The sequence below is a fragment of the Oncorhynchus clarkii genome, chromosome 29, assembly GCF_045791955.1.
Source record: "Oncorhynchus clarkii lewisi isolate Uvic-CL-2024 chromosome 29, UVic_Ocla_1.0, whole genome shotgun sequence".
NCBI classification, from domain to species: domain Eukaryota; kingdom Metazoa; phylum Chordata; class Actinopteri; order Salmoniformes; family Salmonidae; genus Oncorhynchus; species Oncorhynchus clarkii.
Genome location: NC_092175.1, coordinates 492926 through 509044, shown reverse-complemented (window position 1 = coordinate 509044; position 16119 = coordinate 492926). Strand labels below are relative to the sequence as shown.

Genomic DNA, 16119 nt, shown 5'->3' with positions numbered 1-16119 from the left:
TGTTGAGATGCACCGAGCTTCTGCAAGTGCTGGCTCGTAAAATAACAAGTCCACCAACAGCATAGCCTGACAAGACTGGACACAAACCTACTGGCTGGGGAATTAGCTCAAATGGTAGAGGGCTCGCTTAGAATGCGATGAGGTAGTGGGATCGATGCCCACAAAGCTGTTGGCAGTTTCCTTGAATTCCCCATTAGACCGTAGCTTGCTCGGTCTGAGCTCAGCGACTATGAAAAAAGTATGCCCATAATGAAGCCTAGCCCTAAATTGCAGGTGCTTTTGGGTGACAATGGGAGAACAGTTAGGGTTAGAAGCCCAATTCGCCCTCATGAACATTCCTGATGTCCTCCCCATCTGTGCAAGGCTAACCGTGACCGTGTGGCATTAACCCTTAATAGTTAAAATAAGGTGTTTACATCAAACAGTTTTGAATGACTTCTCTCCCCATAGGAATACATTGCCTGCTCCCCTAAATTCAACCTGAAGCCGATGTGGGTTATGAATGTCTTATGAACCTGTCTTCGATGACAATCCATCAGGCCACTATGAGGTCTACCTGGTCTACCCAACCATCAGTTTGTGATAAATTGTACATTCAACCCTGTGTAAATCGGTCAGTTCTTCACGTAAACACTGAAAACTCAGGATTCTGTAAAAGCATACCCCAATCAGGATATGTGTTTACTTACATGGTGTTACTTACATGGCCATAAAATGGTGTCATAGTGGCTGTTTCCACTTGGTTAAAAAGGTCAGATATTTTCTAAACGTCATATGTGTGATTAGGTAACCCCATGAACTGTAAATCAGTAATTTATCCCATAAAATGTCCAAGAAAAACTCACACACACACACACAGCTAGGACGGAGGGACACAGTGTGGTGCGTAGAGACAGACAGAGCCTACAATAGTTACCTTTGTCCGAACTAAAACCGTCAGACCTAGAGTTCTGAAACGTTAGAAACCTGTTCTAGAGCTCAAGTCGATAGTGCACGGTGAGTTATGTGGCTCTAGAAGGATCTCGGACCTAGAAACAGCCTCGTACATTTGTAATAACTTCAATTCATTTGGACCATTATGAAAATGACGACATTTAGAAAAAATAGATTTTCAGCACCAATTAAGGTCGTTGCTCGGGCACCGAATGACCTATCGAGCCGCACCTCGGGATTCGGGGTCGCCTCACATAGGCTTACACATAATGTTAGAACTGGACCCGCAGCTAGAATGTAACTACGTGTTTTACGTTTTTATTATGTTTTAAACTGAAGGCGCTGTGAATTTTGGGCCTGCTCTGAAATATGTGATAGTTGGCTTCTAAACGAGTTGGAAAAGTGGGTTTGGTGTCAGATGGTATCAGTTTGGTGTCAGAATGACATCTAATTGACTGATGGACACTGACTTGCTAGTTGACTTTTGTACATTTGCAATATGTTTAAACAGTGAGGGACCATCACCAAAATGACACTCTGAAATCAACACAAAAAATGTCATCACCATAGTCTCCAGACCGTGCCGAGTTCAACGAGACGCCCCGCTTGACCGTAGCTCGCTCTGAGTAAAGCAACCTTGAAAAAAGCAGGCTCAAAATTAAGCCTGGCCCTAAATTTCAGGGGCTTTTGGGGGACAGCGGCGGAACCGTTAGGTTTAGAAGGACAATTCAACCACAGGAATGTTCCTATGGTCCTCCCAATCTGTGCAAGCATATCCTTAACCCTGTGGCATTAACCCTTAAGAGTAAAAACAGGGTTTTTTAATCTTACAAATAGCAATGACATCTCTCTCCATAGGATTACATTGCCTGCTCCCCTAAATTCAACCTGAAGCCTATGTGGGTTAATAATGCCTTATGAACCTGTCTTCGTTGACAATCCATCAAGCCACAATGAGGTCAACCTGTGTCGATTCTAAGCTTCCTGGAGCAACCGGAAGTGGTTAAAAATCACCCTAAAAGGGTTTTGCCATACCCAACATGCAGTTTGTGAGAAATTGTGCATTCAACCCTGTGTAAATCCTTCAGTTCTTAACGTAAAGACTTTAAACTCAGGATTCTGTAAAAGCATACCCTAATGAGGATATGTGTTTACTTTAAGCATCCTGTGCCAACCATAACCTTTAATTGGGGTCAAAGTGTCTGTTTCGAAGGGTTAAAAAGGTCAGATCTTTTCAAAACTTCATATGTGTGATTAGGCAACCCTCATGAACTGTAAATCAGTCATTTTTCCCAACAGATGTCAAAGAAAAGCTCTCTCACACACACACACACACACACAGAAAGGATGGAGTGACAAAGTGCGGTGCTTAAAGACACACAGAGCCTTCAATGGCATTACCATAATCTCTAGGCTGTGCCGAGTACAAGGAGATGCCCAACTTGACCGTAGCTCGCTCGGTCTAGTCGCAGCGACCGTGAAAAAAGTAGGCCCAAAATGAAGCCTGGCCCTAAATTTAATTTGCTTTTGGGTGACAGTGAGAGAATCGTTAGGGTGAGAAGCACAATTCGACCTCAGGTACATTCCTGAGGTCCTCCCGATCTGTGCAAGCCTAACCTTGACCGTGTGACATCAAACAGTGTGCATTGACTTCTCTCCCTGTAGGAATACATTGCCTGCACCCCTAAATTCAACCTGAAGCCTTTGTAGGTTATTAATACCTTATGAACCTGACTTTGATAACAATCCATAACAAACCAACCAAAATAATTTATTCTCAAACTAGTTACGAAAAAATAGACTTATTTTTAAATCGTTTATCTTTGTTGTTCCATAAAAAGTATCTGTGAGGGGAAAAATTGTGTATATACGCTAACATCCAAGCTAAAATTGCCTGCTTATGGAATTTGGCCCACTTTACTGAGATTTTATCAATATCAAAATTACACTGAAGCAAAAATTTTAAACCACCAACAGAGTCAAATAAATACTTAGGGAAGAAATTCCAAATACTGTTATGCTTCTTAACATACTTCAGAATCCAATGTATTTGAAAAGTATTATTTAGAGTATTGAAATTGTAATGGGTGCATGTTGGTGGCAGGGAAGTCAGGCGCAGGAGAACGAACTTGGTATAAACAGAGTCGTTTAATAAGTGCTCACAAAAAACTCCAAAACCAAAATAAAAAAAATGAGTACAAAACCCCTCACGCACCAACACATAACTAGCACAAACATACAATCAAATAATCTCCGACAAGGACATGAGGGGAAACAGAGGGTTAAATACACAACATGTAATTGATGGGATTGGTCCCAGGTGTGAAGGTAGACAAAACCAACGGATCAGTGATGGCTAGAAGGTCGGTGACGTTGACTGCCGAACACCGCCAGAATAAGGAGAGGGACCGACTTCGGCGGAAGTCGTGACAGAAATCTAAAACCTCAAGACCTCCTTGTTCTCGGGTTTTAGTGAGAATATATTTTCGTAGATAGTGAGGCTTGTTCCTCCCAAAAAAATGTAAAGAATCTTATCTAAGGCCTTTACAATTTTAGGGGGTAAGTCAAGTGATAATGAGACTTAAACCGATCTGGATAACCCTTCAGCTTTGGATAATAAAACCCGACCATATAACGAAATATCTCTCATCAACCAGAGGTTCAATTTCTTCTTTGTTTTCTCAATTGAGTTAAAGTTCAATTCACTCCTTTGTTTTTCATCCTCGCATATAACAATTTCAATATAAGTAACCTTATCTTTAAGTGGGATACCATATAATTCCTGTAAAACACAATCCTTTAGTGGAAATAAGACTGACTTATTGATATTAATTTTCAAACCTGAAACTAAGGTAAAGTCTTCAATACAAGAAACTGCTTTAGAAACCTCATTCCTGTCTCTTTAAAATATGGTGGTATCATCAGCCAGTTGACATAGTTTAAATTCCATGCCAATTGCTGAAACACCTTGAAAATTCCCTTTCTTGATATGAAGAGCCATAATCTGAGTAACCAATAAAATACTAAATGGACTAATTGGGCAGCCCTGCCTAATGCCACGGCCAATATCAAATCTTTGGGATGTCCTGTGAGCTAATTTTACAGAGCTAGTACAACCACTATATAAAGTCATGTATTGTTTTGAACATAAACTCATGTTCTACAGTGTCAAAAGCTTTTAAAAAATCAACAAACATAAGAAAACTATCAAGGATGAGGTCATTATAGTCAATCATATCTAGGATCTAAGATCAACCTGATGTTATTACTAATGTGTCGACCATGCATAAAACCAGATTCTTCATCAATTATATGATGCAAGCCTTGTTTCAACCTCTCAGCAAATAATTTCCAATCATTATTCAACAGGCTAATGGGTCTCCAGATGTCTATATAAAGAGTATCCTTATTAAGTTTGGGAATCAAAGTAATTACACCTTGCTTTAAGAAAGCCGGTAACTCCCCATTTCCAATTGATTTGTGAAACATAGCCAGAATGAAAGGAATCAATTTATCATTGAATCCTTATAAAACTCGCTTATTAAACCTCCATTTCCAGGGGACCTATAGTCCTTAAGGCTTTTAATACAGTCTTTTATCCCAATTTCAGATAACTCATCATCACAAAAATCCCTGAAATCATTATCCATCTTCTTAGCAATGTTTGCAACACGTCATGCTCTATCAACTGAGCTGCGAAGGAGCGCGTCAACGTCACTAGAATGATGACAAGCCATTTTAACGGAATCATAGAATTCCAAACTCATTTCTATGGCAACACAATTTTCAATTTTGTAAACAATCATTTTCGAACGTGTGTTGCCAAGAGACATCTATCCGACGTTCTATGGAACGTTTTCTGTGCGAAAACAACAACTTCAGTTTGCTGATTGACAACAAACTTGTTTGATTTTCGAGACCTGAGAACAATCGACTGGAAAATGCCTGGGTGCTTTTCAAGACTGGCGTAGAGAGTGCGTGGACATCGGCGGCCTACTGCGTCGACAGGTTGTTCAAATTCATTTGTGGCTTGTTTTTCTTGTCTTTTTCTGTTTTGCAGGGTTTGTGATCGTCAACAGGTGGACAGCGACAGCGACTTCGAAGAGGGTATGTGGAATTTACAACTCTTCTTTTACTACATTTAACAATGTCATTATAATTTGCGAAATGTTGTGTATTTCTATCATTCAGACTTGGCAAAAATGCTAGTGCTAGAGATGATGTAGCTAGCTAGCTTGCTAGCTAACATTGACTCTAGTAAATGTTGCTAAGCAATCAACTTTTGCTACCTAGCTAGCTAGTATTAGCAATCTTGCTACGTTCTATGTCCTAACAATAGTTTATTTTATATTCCAATGTTCCTCATTTTAGAAACAACTGTCCTGGATGAGGTCCAGTTGGATGTGCCATTGGATGATGTGCCAGATGTTCCACAACTGCCAGTCCTCCTTGATGTCCAGAATGCTGCTATCATCCTTGAGGATGTGCCAGATGTGCAGACTATCCTTGAGGTACACTTTTCTGAAAGTTTGGGGTTTTATGTTTGAAAAATATCCCAGATATTCAAGTTGTGTCTCTTTAACATGAAACACATCTCTTGTCTGCTTTCTGCTTTAGGAGGCCACTGGCAATTGGCAGTTGATTCCGATTAGGTTCAGCCCCCTGTACTGTGGGCCTGTTGTGATCAGGGTAAGAGACCCCCCCCCCCCCCACCCACACACACACACAGTCACATCACGCTTACAATGTTTACTGTTTCCAACATGAATGTATTGTAATGTGCAGAACAATGCCGGTCCGGTGGTTAAAGCTTGGAGAACTTTCCAGTTCATCAGCCCCATCATCACCTACATGCGTGGGGGATCCCAGGTATGTGTCATTGAAACTAGCTAATCCTAATCTACATTGTCAGTCATTTGATCTTGGTGGATATGTGTCACAGCAATTGCTGGAGTGGTTTTGTTGATGTTGTCTTGTTGTTTATCTCAACAGCAGGTGGTGGTGAGGATGCACCACGTGAGTAGGGTGAGAGGCCTGGAGACTCAACTGGTGTGGGCCATCTCCAAGGAGACAGCCTGGCTTAGTCTAGAGGGCATGCCCTACTGTGCCACCAAAGTGCAGTCCATCACTTGGATCCAGGTAAGACGTAAATACTACTGAAATAGTATTAGATTTTTCTTCACTTATTCCATTTGGCCTTAATATGTATTCTCTCTCTGTCAGCGTGTGGCTGGCAGGGTGACCCACTATGCGTCTCACCTCCGCCATGAGACGTCTGTGGACGTGACGCTTGGCTGCTACCAGGTAAATAAACAATTTCCTATGTATTTCCTATGCTGCTCCAGAGTCAAGGCCAGGTCCCTCCCCATGTCACCACGGAGCACATGAGCAACTGGCTGGTGTCTCAGGGCAAAAAATCCCTTAGGGAGAGGTGAGTACCATGTCAGCACTCACCTTCACTGCCATTCCCTGCCACCAGCAGCACTCCAGGAGGTGTGGATAAAATAAACAACAGAAAAATCAGAAGCCAGGAAAGTTTAAGTGTTTTATTTGAAGGGTGTGGAAGGAAACCCTGGAGGAGGGAAACGACCTCGCTCGGCTGGTAAGAGAATGAGAGTTAGAGACACTACAAGTTAGTGAGCTCTTTACTAGCCTTTCAACAACAAGTTAGCACAGCAGAATAGACCTGTTGTGAAATTACACTAATGGGACTTCCTGTTTCATACTGCAGGCCTGGGAAGTAAACACTTGCCTAAAAATGATGGACATAGAGCACGAGGCTTTCTGCAAGCTCCGCCGCTCCATGCACCCCAACTCGCCAGCTGACATGTGAGTTCCATGTACTGCCCTGCATATGACTTGATCCATTTATCTACACATCTGGAACTACGCAGAAACAGACTAAGACAGTGTTCTCTGTGAGCACATTGCACATCGTTTAGCATTGTCTTCTCCTTTTTGTTGATTTCAGCGATCCTAAGGTCCACAGCATCGTGGAGAGAGCTGTGAGGAGCATTCTGGGCGAGCAGTCCAATGAGCCCAGTAGCAACCTGCTCAGCCCATCTCAGGTGGTGGTGGAGGTGGTGCCCAGGCTCCTCCTGGCCCTGTGGCTTCAGGAAGACCATTCAGAGCACACAATCCTAATAGGTGGGATGGCCGTGGGCATGGTGGCGGCCGTAGTGGAGAAGCTCTCCTGCATGTTAAAGGACCCTTCCCTTCACATCCCTTTCTCCCGGGCTGCTGCTTTTGACTCTGTGCGGTCGATCCTCGGGAGAATCAGTCAGTCTTTCTCCACGGATGACCTCCAGAGCCCTTTTTATATGAGCTCTGTCTGTGCCTTTGTGGCGGACGAGGTGCAGAGCTGCTTCCAGCCCCCTGCAGCCACCCTACCAGTCCCCCCTGTCCTCGGGGTGGCCGTTTCAACCACACTACCAGCTGACATCCAAGCAGGTGAGTAGCACTGATAGAGAGCACTCTGACAGATGCATGTTCTGATGACCACTTGGTTCCTTGTAGTAGTAGAGCTCATCAGGAATGTTGTTGTCACCCATAACACAGACCCGGCTTCTTCCCACCTCGAGGTTGTAGACATCACCCCTAACACAGAGGCAGATCAGGCTTCTTTCCACCTGGAGGTTTTGGACATCACCCGTAAGACAGAGGCAGACCCGGCATCTTCCCACCTGGAGGTTGAGGACATCACCACTAACACAGAGGCAGACCCGGCATCTTCCCACCTGGAGGTTGTGGACATCACCAGTAACACAGAGGCAGATCAGGCTTCTTCCCACCTGGAGGTTGTGGACATCACCAGTAACACAGAGGCAGACCCGGCTTCTTCCCATCTGAATGTTGTGGACATCACCTCTAACACAGAGGCAGATCCGGCTTCTTCCCACCTGAATGTTGTGGACATCGCCTCTAATACAGAGGCAAACCTGGCTTCTTCCCACCTGAATGAATTCCCATCCCAATTGTGGACATAACCCCTAATACAGAGGCAGAGCCCATCTCTTCCCTCTTGGAGGTTGTGGACGTCACACCTGAAGAAAGGACTCTCACGATGGCCGTCTCCGCCACTCTGTCCGCTGACATCCAAGCAGGTGAGTAACACTTAGAGAGCACTCTGACAGGTGCCGTTTGTCATGACATCTTAGCAGAACCTTTCAACTGGCCAGTGTTAAGAAGCTACGGTTTGCATTTGTTTACATCCTGATCCTCTTTTTTCCCTTTCCAGAGGATGTTGCTGTGGTCATCCCGGATGTCACCCCACACGTCACCAAGGATGTGACACTGGATGTTCCATGCAGAGCTAGGAAAGGGGCAGTCCGGTGATTATTTTGCAGGCTTTGGAGGGCAGTGTGCTGCTGCGCCTGCCACAAGGAAGAGGAGGAACAATATTAATTATTCATCAGACCTTCAGAAATGGGTTGAACCATAGACCATTAAATTATTAAATTATAATTGGACTCAATTCTGCTTTTCTTCTGTTTACTACTTCATTTCAGAACATTTCTATAAACTTTCACTTTGCAAGTGTGGAGTAGGTTATGTAAATAAGTGGAAAACATCCCAATTTAATGCTTTTAATAATTAACTTGTACATTTAAAAACAAAGGTATTATTTGACAACAAAAAAACAGAGGGCACTTGAGGTGCAACCAAAAATTTTAATCATCATAGAAAAGGAAAAAGCCCAACTCTTGCTCACTATAAAAAATGCATTGTTTTATTCAAAGGTTAAAAGATTAACGTTTCGGCCCTGTCTATGATGATATACAAGTTGTGTTTGCCCAGTAAAAGGGTGACCCAGACTCACCCTGGTTCTTGAGGGTTGAAGACAGTGAAAAATTATCATTAAGTATCACAACACTGCTGCTCATTCATATTCAAACGCACTTCAGAGTACGGACACAAACATGGATGCCCCCCACACACAATGAACTTACCTGTACATATCAGAATCATACATTCGACAGACACCTCTTCCCCCACATGTATTGATCACCCACCTCAAACATGTTGAGTCAATTCCAGATGCTGGAATGGTGCTGGAATGCAGGTGCAGTAGGGCCTAATATGTAATGATGTGATAGCATGTGTACCCCATATCCTGTGTTTGTGTTGATGTTTTTTTTTTATTGAACTTATCTTTAAACAGGGTTTAAGAGTCACACTGAGATGAAACATTTATTTTACAAGAGTACCCTGTAAAAGTTGAAGTCATATTGAACAACTACCAGAGACAACCTTCTCTACATAGGAATTGCATACCATATATTTTCCATACATCAAAATAATACTTTATTGTCAATCAGCAATTACTAACTTAGAGAAGGCCTCAACAAGGCCCCAGTTAATGGTTGAAAATAACTTATGCCTTTCAAGCATTGATCAATGACACTCTTAGGGATTTGTTGGATCGGTTCGTCTTTGTTTACCTCGACGACATCCTGATCTTCTCCAAAAACCATTCCCTGTCCCACCTCACTCAAGCAGGTTTTTGCAGGAATCCCGAGACTGACAGGGCATTCATAGAGCTCAAGGGACGTTTCACCTCCGAACCCATGCTCATTCATCCTGATACTACTCGTCCCTTTGTGGTAGAGGTGGACGCCTCGGACACCGGAGATGGTGCGGTACTTTCACAGTGGAAAGAGGAGGACAAGGAACTGCTCCTTTCTCTCTAAACGGTTCTCGCCAGCGGAATGCAACTACAATATAGACAATATATATAAATATATAATACCGGGAGCTCTTGGCAGTTAAGTGGGCCTTTGAGGGGTGGAGACACTGGTTGGAACCACTGCTTCAACTTCTGGTCTCTTCTCTGCACCTGGGTCCAACCTTACCACGTCACAGTTATAGCATCTCTTTATCCCTTCTCTTAACATGTATGGCCCCAAAACATAATCAAGCAGCTGACCAATTACGCAAGGATCCTACAGCCATGAGGAAACAGCCCATAGCAATGAGCCTGGGCAGCTTCGCCCCAAAATGGCTGACCACAGCCAGGAACAGCAGGTTACCTGCAAGAAACCACAACACTACAGTAGCAAGGAATCTCAAATTATAAACGCTGGGTTTTTTTTGACTATAAATGGCATATCAGTTTGGATACTAGGCTACAACTGGGACAACATTTCGTTTTGCAGGGGGGTGTATATGTAAGGGGCTTAATACAGTTGTATTCCAGCCACTAGGGGGTACTCTGGTGAAGCCCATTTGAAATAAAGAAATATAGTTGAAGTGAATTGGGAAGAGTAAGAATGAAAAACTAAAGAAAGACTGTAAACGGCTGTTACCTGTGCTAACATGATTTAAAGTAAACCGTACTTTTCGCGTTGTAGTTTATATGATAAGCTCATTGGAAGGGTAACATATACAGGATGTACATAAATGGGCATAAACACGTGACACAGAAAATACAAATATTGACATTTAGGAAATCAAAATGCATCTAAATATAGTTTGTTCTGTCTATGAAAAACATTTTTTTTTAATTGTTAAAAAAAATAATATATGTATAAAATATACTTGTCTGTACAGTAAGTTAATGTTGGAAATCCAAAAAGCACAAAAATATGTTTTTGTAAAGTTTAAAATAAAATATATGTGTATAATACACTGCTCAAAAAAATAAAGGGAACACTTAAACAACACAATGTAACTCCAAGTCAATCACCCTTCTGTGAAATCAATCTGTCCACTTAGGAAACAACACTGATTGACAATAAATTTCACATGCTGTTGTGCAAATGGAATAGACAACAGGTGGAAATTATAGGCATTTAGCAAGACACCCCCAATAAAGGAGTGGTTCTGCAGGTGGGGACCACAGACCACTTCTCAGTTCCTATGCTTCCTGGCTGATGTTTTGGTCACTTTTGAATGCTGGCGGTGCTTTCACTCTAGTGGTAGCATGAGACGGAGTCTACAACCCACACAAGTGGCTCAGGTAGTGCAGCTCATCCAGGATGGCACATCAATGCGAGATGTGGCAAGAAGGTTTGCTGTGTCTGTCAGCGTAGTGTCCAGAGCATGGAGGCGTTACCAGGAGACAGGCCAGTACATCAGGAGACGTGGAGGCCGTAGGAGGGCAACAACCCAGCAGCAGGACCGCTACCTCCGCCTTTGTGCAAGGAGGAGCACAGCCAGAGCCCTGCAAAATGACCACCAGCAGGCCACAAATGTGCATGCGTCTGCTCAAACGGTCAGAAACAGACTCCATGAGGGGGGTATGACGTCCACAGCTTACAGCCCAACACCGTGCAGTATGTTTGGCATTTGCAAGAGAACACCAAGATTGGCAAATTCGCCACTGGCGCCCTGTGCTCTTCACAGATGAAAGCAGGTTCACACTGAGCACATGTGACAGACGTGACAGTCTGGAGACGCCGTGGAGAACGTTCTGCTGCCTGCAACATCCTCCAGCATGACCGGTTTGGCGGTGGGTCAGTCATGGTGTGGGGTGGCATTTCTTTGGGGGGCCGCACAGCCCTCCATGTGCTCGCCAGTGGTAGCCTGACTGCCATTAGGTACCGAGATGAGATCCTCAGACCCCTTGTGAGACCATATGCTGGTGTGGTTGGCCCTGGGTTCCTCCTAATGCAAGACAATGCTAGACCTCATGTGGCTGGAGTGTGTCAGCAGTTCCTGCAAGAGGAAGGCATTGATGCTATGGACTGGCCCACCCGTTCCCCAGACCTGAATCCAATTGAGCACATCTGGGACATCATGTCTCGCTCCATCCACCACAGACTGTCCAGGAGTTGGCGGATGCTTTAGTCCAGGTCTGGGAGGAGATCCCTCAGGAGACCATCCACCATCTCATCAGGAGCATGCCCAGGCGTTGTAGGGAGGTCATACAGGCACGTGGAGGCCACACACACTACTGAGCCTCATTTTGACTTGTTTTAAGGACATTACATCAAAGTTGGATCAGCCTGTAGTGTGGTTTTCCACTTTAATTTTGAGTGTGACTCCAAATCCAGACCTCCATGGGTTGATACATTTGATTTCCATTGATAATGTTTCTGTGATTTTGTTGTCAGCACATTCAACTATGTAAAGAAAAAAGTATTTAATAAGAATATTTCATTCATTCAGATCTAGGATGTGTTATTTTAGTGTTTCCTTTATTTTTTTGAGCAGTGTATATACTTTTCTGTAACGTAAAGCAATGCAGAAGCAATAAGCATTGTAAATGATGATATAACACATCAAATTAATGTGAACATGAGGACACAAAGGAGAGATTCATTAAAAGATCATCTTTTAACACATTTTTAATGCTGAAGTTTTTTAATGCTGAAAAAATCTATGTATTGCAAATCCAATCTGGGCAAATGGCCTGTTGGACAAAAATAAAAATTAGATAACATCCTTGCTACTTCAGTCATTTGCTATGTTAAAGTAAAATCTCATTTAATGATGAATGGATACAATTTGGAAGGATTTTCCAGAGTCATACCTCAGTAGGGTAGAGTGTCAGGTGGTACAACCATTGGTGCCATGAGGTCAAAGTGTGAAGGAGGGAGCAAGCCAGAGAGCTGTCTAGGAAGCAGTCCAGGCCCACGGCTTTGAGGCTTTGAGTTGGTCCCATCATTGTAATGCATTGTAGGGTATCTGCTGCCCCATAGACCTGCTGGTAGTGGGAAAGGTGTTAGCAGGAGACCACCAGGGACATCTATGATCGGCTGACACGGTCTTGGTTAAACCACATGTATTCTAAAGCAATATTCACTTGCTTTCATAGAGTAAGGATTCACTCCTTTGGGGACACTGCCAGTGATCTCCTGATATCCATATGTCCCCATTCGTGGAGGTGGTTGTACACACTTGTTCTGCAAAACACATCAACACATTTTCCAAATTGTTAGTAATATTATCACAGTTGAAATACAATGGTTGTTCACTGTTTTTAATTTCATTGAATTTAAGTGTGTACCTCAGCCTTGGGCTCAGTTTTGTTAACCCATCTGTGCAGAGTTGGATCCCAGACAATCTGAGGAAGAAGATATTAGCAATGTGAAGCAAGCCACAATTTTTTAGATTTGAATCCTCTCAATTGTCTCTACATAGAATATAGTGTTAATAACCAGTTCCTTACAGATCTGTCTTTGTCCTCAGGTAGATGAACCTCCTTCTTATTAACTCTTCCACTCACAAAGACCCAGCTGAGCCAGCCTCCACTGTTATTGTGAACAGCAGGGGTCTCGGGCTCAGCCACCGGCTGGCTGCCAGTCTGGCACTGAGGGTTGGCCTCGGAGTGTTCCGGCTTGGTGATGGACATCATAGCAGGATGCTCAACATATCTAAGTCGGACATCTGTAATAAGTGGGAGAAGTCAGGCCACTCTGCTCATGTCACCACACAGAACAATTACTAGCTGACAGGCAGGAACGTCTCGCTCTGATACTCTGTTACAACCCAATCTTAACCTACACGCAGTCACAGGGATTACTGGGAGGTTACTCCAGGACTCTGCCATCGCATTGTTTTGGTTGCAAAATCAACAATTCCCTGCATATTATGTGAGGGCTTACAAATGTGACCAATCGCCAAACTATTTCTGCATAAAATAGTCACATCATCACTCTATCACAATGGTAATTTCTTTACTAATTAGGTACGTTTAAGTGACATCTTCCCTTGGAATAGAAATCCACAGGTGGAGTACACGCTCCACCATCCCATTTCCACAGTGGTGCCACCATGGGGATGATGGGAGGTGGTTGTGGATGATAGTTTCCATTCTTCACAGGGACACTGGCTGTGAGGAGGATCCCCTCCCTGTGTGCAGGGACGCTGGCCATGAGGAGGATCAACTCCTTCGTTCAGGGATGAGGCCTGATGCTCGGAGGATCTCCTTCCTCTGTACAGCAACATCAGCTGCTGTGATGATCTGCAGGTATAAAATAGAGCATATAGTCATTCCCTAAAAAATCAACCACTTGGAATCTATAGCATCATTGACACATAGTACACTGAGTGTATTAAACATTATTAAGAACACCTTCTCTTTCTGTGACACAGACTAATCAGGTGAAAGCTATAATCCCTTATTGATGTTAATTGTTAAATCTTCTTCTCAGTGTAGATGAAGGGGAGGAGACAGGTTAAAGATGGACTTTTAGACAATTGAGACATGGATTGTGTATGTGTGTCATTCAGAGGGTGAATGGGCAAGACCAAACATTTAAGTCCCTTTGAACAGAGTATGGTAGTAGGTGCCAGAAGCTGTTGGGTTTTTCAGCTCAACAGTTTTCCCTGAGTATCAACAATGGTCCACCACCAAGGGGGGGACCTCAAAAGGAAGGTGTTCTTAATGTTTTGTTCACTCAGTGTAGATCATTCCCTAGCATATACTTTCATGTGTATGTGTACTGATACTGTAAATACACAAATTATATTAATGTTATCTACAATATATTATAATACCGTAAGCCTCCCTGCTGCAGGGGCATTTCCTCCTACACTTTTGAGCTGATTTTCTTCACTTTAGCAATATTTTGTATCTTTGTTCATTTTTAAATTTATTGTGTTTGGAATGGCACTGTTACTACAGGAGATGATGCTATCATAATGTATTTGATGTAAGTATGTAGGATAATTACCCATAACGCTCACTGACTGAACATTCAAAATTACCATAGCAATTATTGACGCATTCACATGTCATCGGAAACTTGAAACCTCAGAGTTAAAATGAATGTAAGTTATTGGCGTAGAGCTTCCTAATGGTTGATTCTAATACTTCACAAGCGGGAAACTTTCCATGACGAGTTAGTGAGTCAGAAATGTCAAAATGTCCTAGTTCGACTTGAAGTGCCTTCTATGATGTAGGATAGGTCAGTAACCAAATTATTTTACTGTGCCAAGTCGCACAGACTTTTATGGTCACACAAGTTGCCACCGGTGGATTCAAAATGAGTAGCCTAACAATTATTTACATGGCCCCATTTGCAACCAAATAATTTTCTGTGAGAAATCAATAATAGTTGCACTCATAGGGTAACAGTCAGCAATTGACAGTGAGCAATGAGCAAGATAAGCATAGACGGCAAGTTGACAATAGCTTATTATTAGTGTAAAGTAATTGTAGTTCTATGGTTGCAGTCCTCAAAGATTGAATTGCATTGAATTTAATTAATCAGATCCAATGATTTACTGCCCTTAGGGCGGGGTACCGCTTGTCATCATTATTATAATCACCATCTCAATCATTATCACCATACCATCATAGACTTATTCTTCTGTATCTGAGACTCATCTGACACTACCTTAGACATGGCAGTCTGCAACTCAATACACTGCCCCTGCATGGTGTTCAGCGTCCCCTGCATGTGGTTAATCGAATGCTCACTCAAAAGTCACATTTTTGATGAAAGCGTCTGCTTTCAAATCTCTGACTTTCACACATATTTACAATCTCGCAATGTTTCTTTCTGGCGCTTTCACATTTGCGGGATTTTGTGAAGTAAATGATGCGCAGGAGAGCTCCATGAAATCAGTGACATGGTCAAGATGGCGACATGAGAGGGTGGAACATTTCTAGCTGAGGAACAATTTTGGGGTTTTCTCACAAAGTTTATAGTTTTAGACTGCAGTTGCAATTTGTTATTTTCACAAAAATGATATCTAACCATACAATGAATAATTTTGTAATTATTCAAGCCATTGACATATTTTTGACGATTTCCAACGAACAAGCTAGCTATCGAAATGTTTCAGCATGTGCCGTTAAGTTAGCCTGCTAACGTCTTCATAGCTAGTAGCATGTAATCAGGACATGACCAAACTTTTGCTGAGATAATGGATGTTGAAACTTCCAAGGAGAAAAGAGGCATTGTTGAAACTCACTCATATGCTTGCAGTGTAAAAAAGGGGGGTGAATGCAATTCATACCCGAATACCCAAACCAAGGAGCAACTTCCAAAGAAGCTGAGAAGTGAACCATCAATGAGCCAGCTTCAGGACAACATCGTCCGCATCCTCACGGCTAAAATCAAAGAGAGTACAGATAACATCATGAATTTGGTGTAAAAGAACACTGTCAGTATTGTTAACCTGAAGAAATCGATTGATTTCAGTGCTGAGGAAGTAAAAACTCTGAAGTAGCAGAACGCAACATTGAACATTCAGGTTGCAAAGCAGGAGAAGAAACTCACTGAAATGGAGTCA

General features: G+C 42.7%; 1 protein-coding gene across 1 annotated transcript; it reads left to right on the top strand.

The window, feature by feature from the left end:
* The first annotated feature begins 6482 nt into the window (after positions 1-6482).
* LOC139387776 (uncharacterized) lies at positions 6483-7836 on the top strand. Its single transcript, XM_071134018.1, has 4 exons — positions 6483-6762; positions 6905-7383; positions 7492-7730; positions 7810-7836. The coding sequence occupies exons 1-4, from the start codon at positions 6692-6694 to the stop codon at positions 7834-7836; spliced, it is 816 nt and encodes a 271-aa protein (XP_070990119.1). The 5' UTR covers positions 6483-6691.
* The last annotated feature ends 8283 nt before the right edge of the window (positions 7837-16119 follow it).

Bases quoted from the DNA above. Each gene is read 5' to 3' on its own strand.
- LOC139387776 (XM_071134018.1), top strand. From the start codon at position 6,692: ATGATGGACATAGAGCACGAGGCTTTCTGCAAGCTCCGCCGCTCCATG. The intron at 6,763-6,904 runs GTGAGTTCCATG...TGTTGATTTCAG, and splicing joins CCCAACTCGCCAGCTGACAT to CGATCCTAAGGTCCACAGCA. The intron at 7,384-7,491 runs GTGAGTAGCACT...CCCATAACACAG, and splicing joins ACCAGCTGACATCCAAGCAG to ACCCGGCTTCTTCCCACCTC.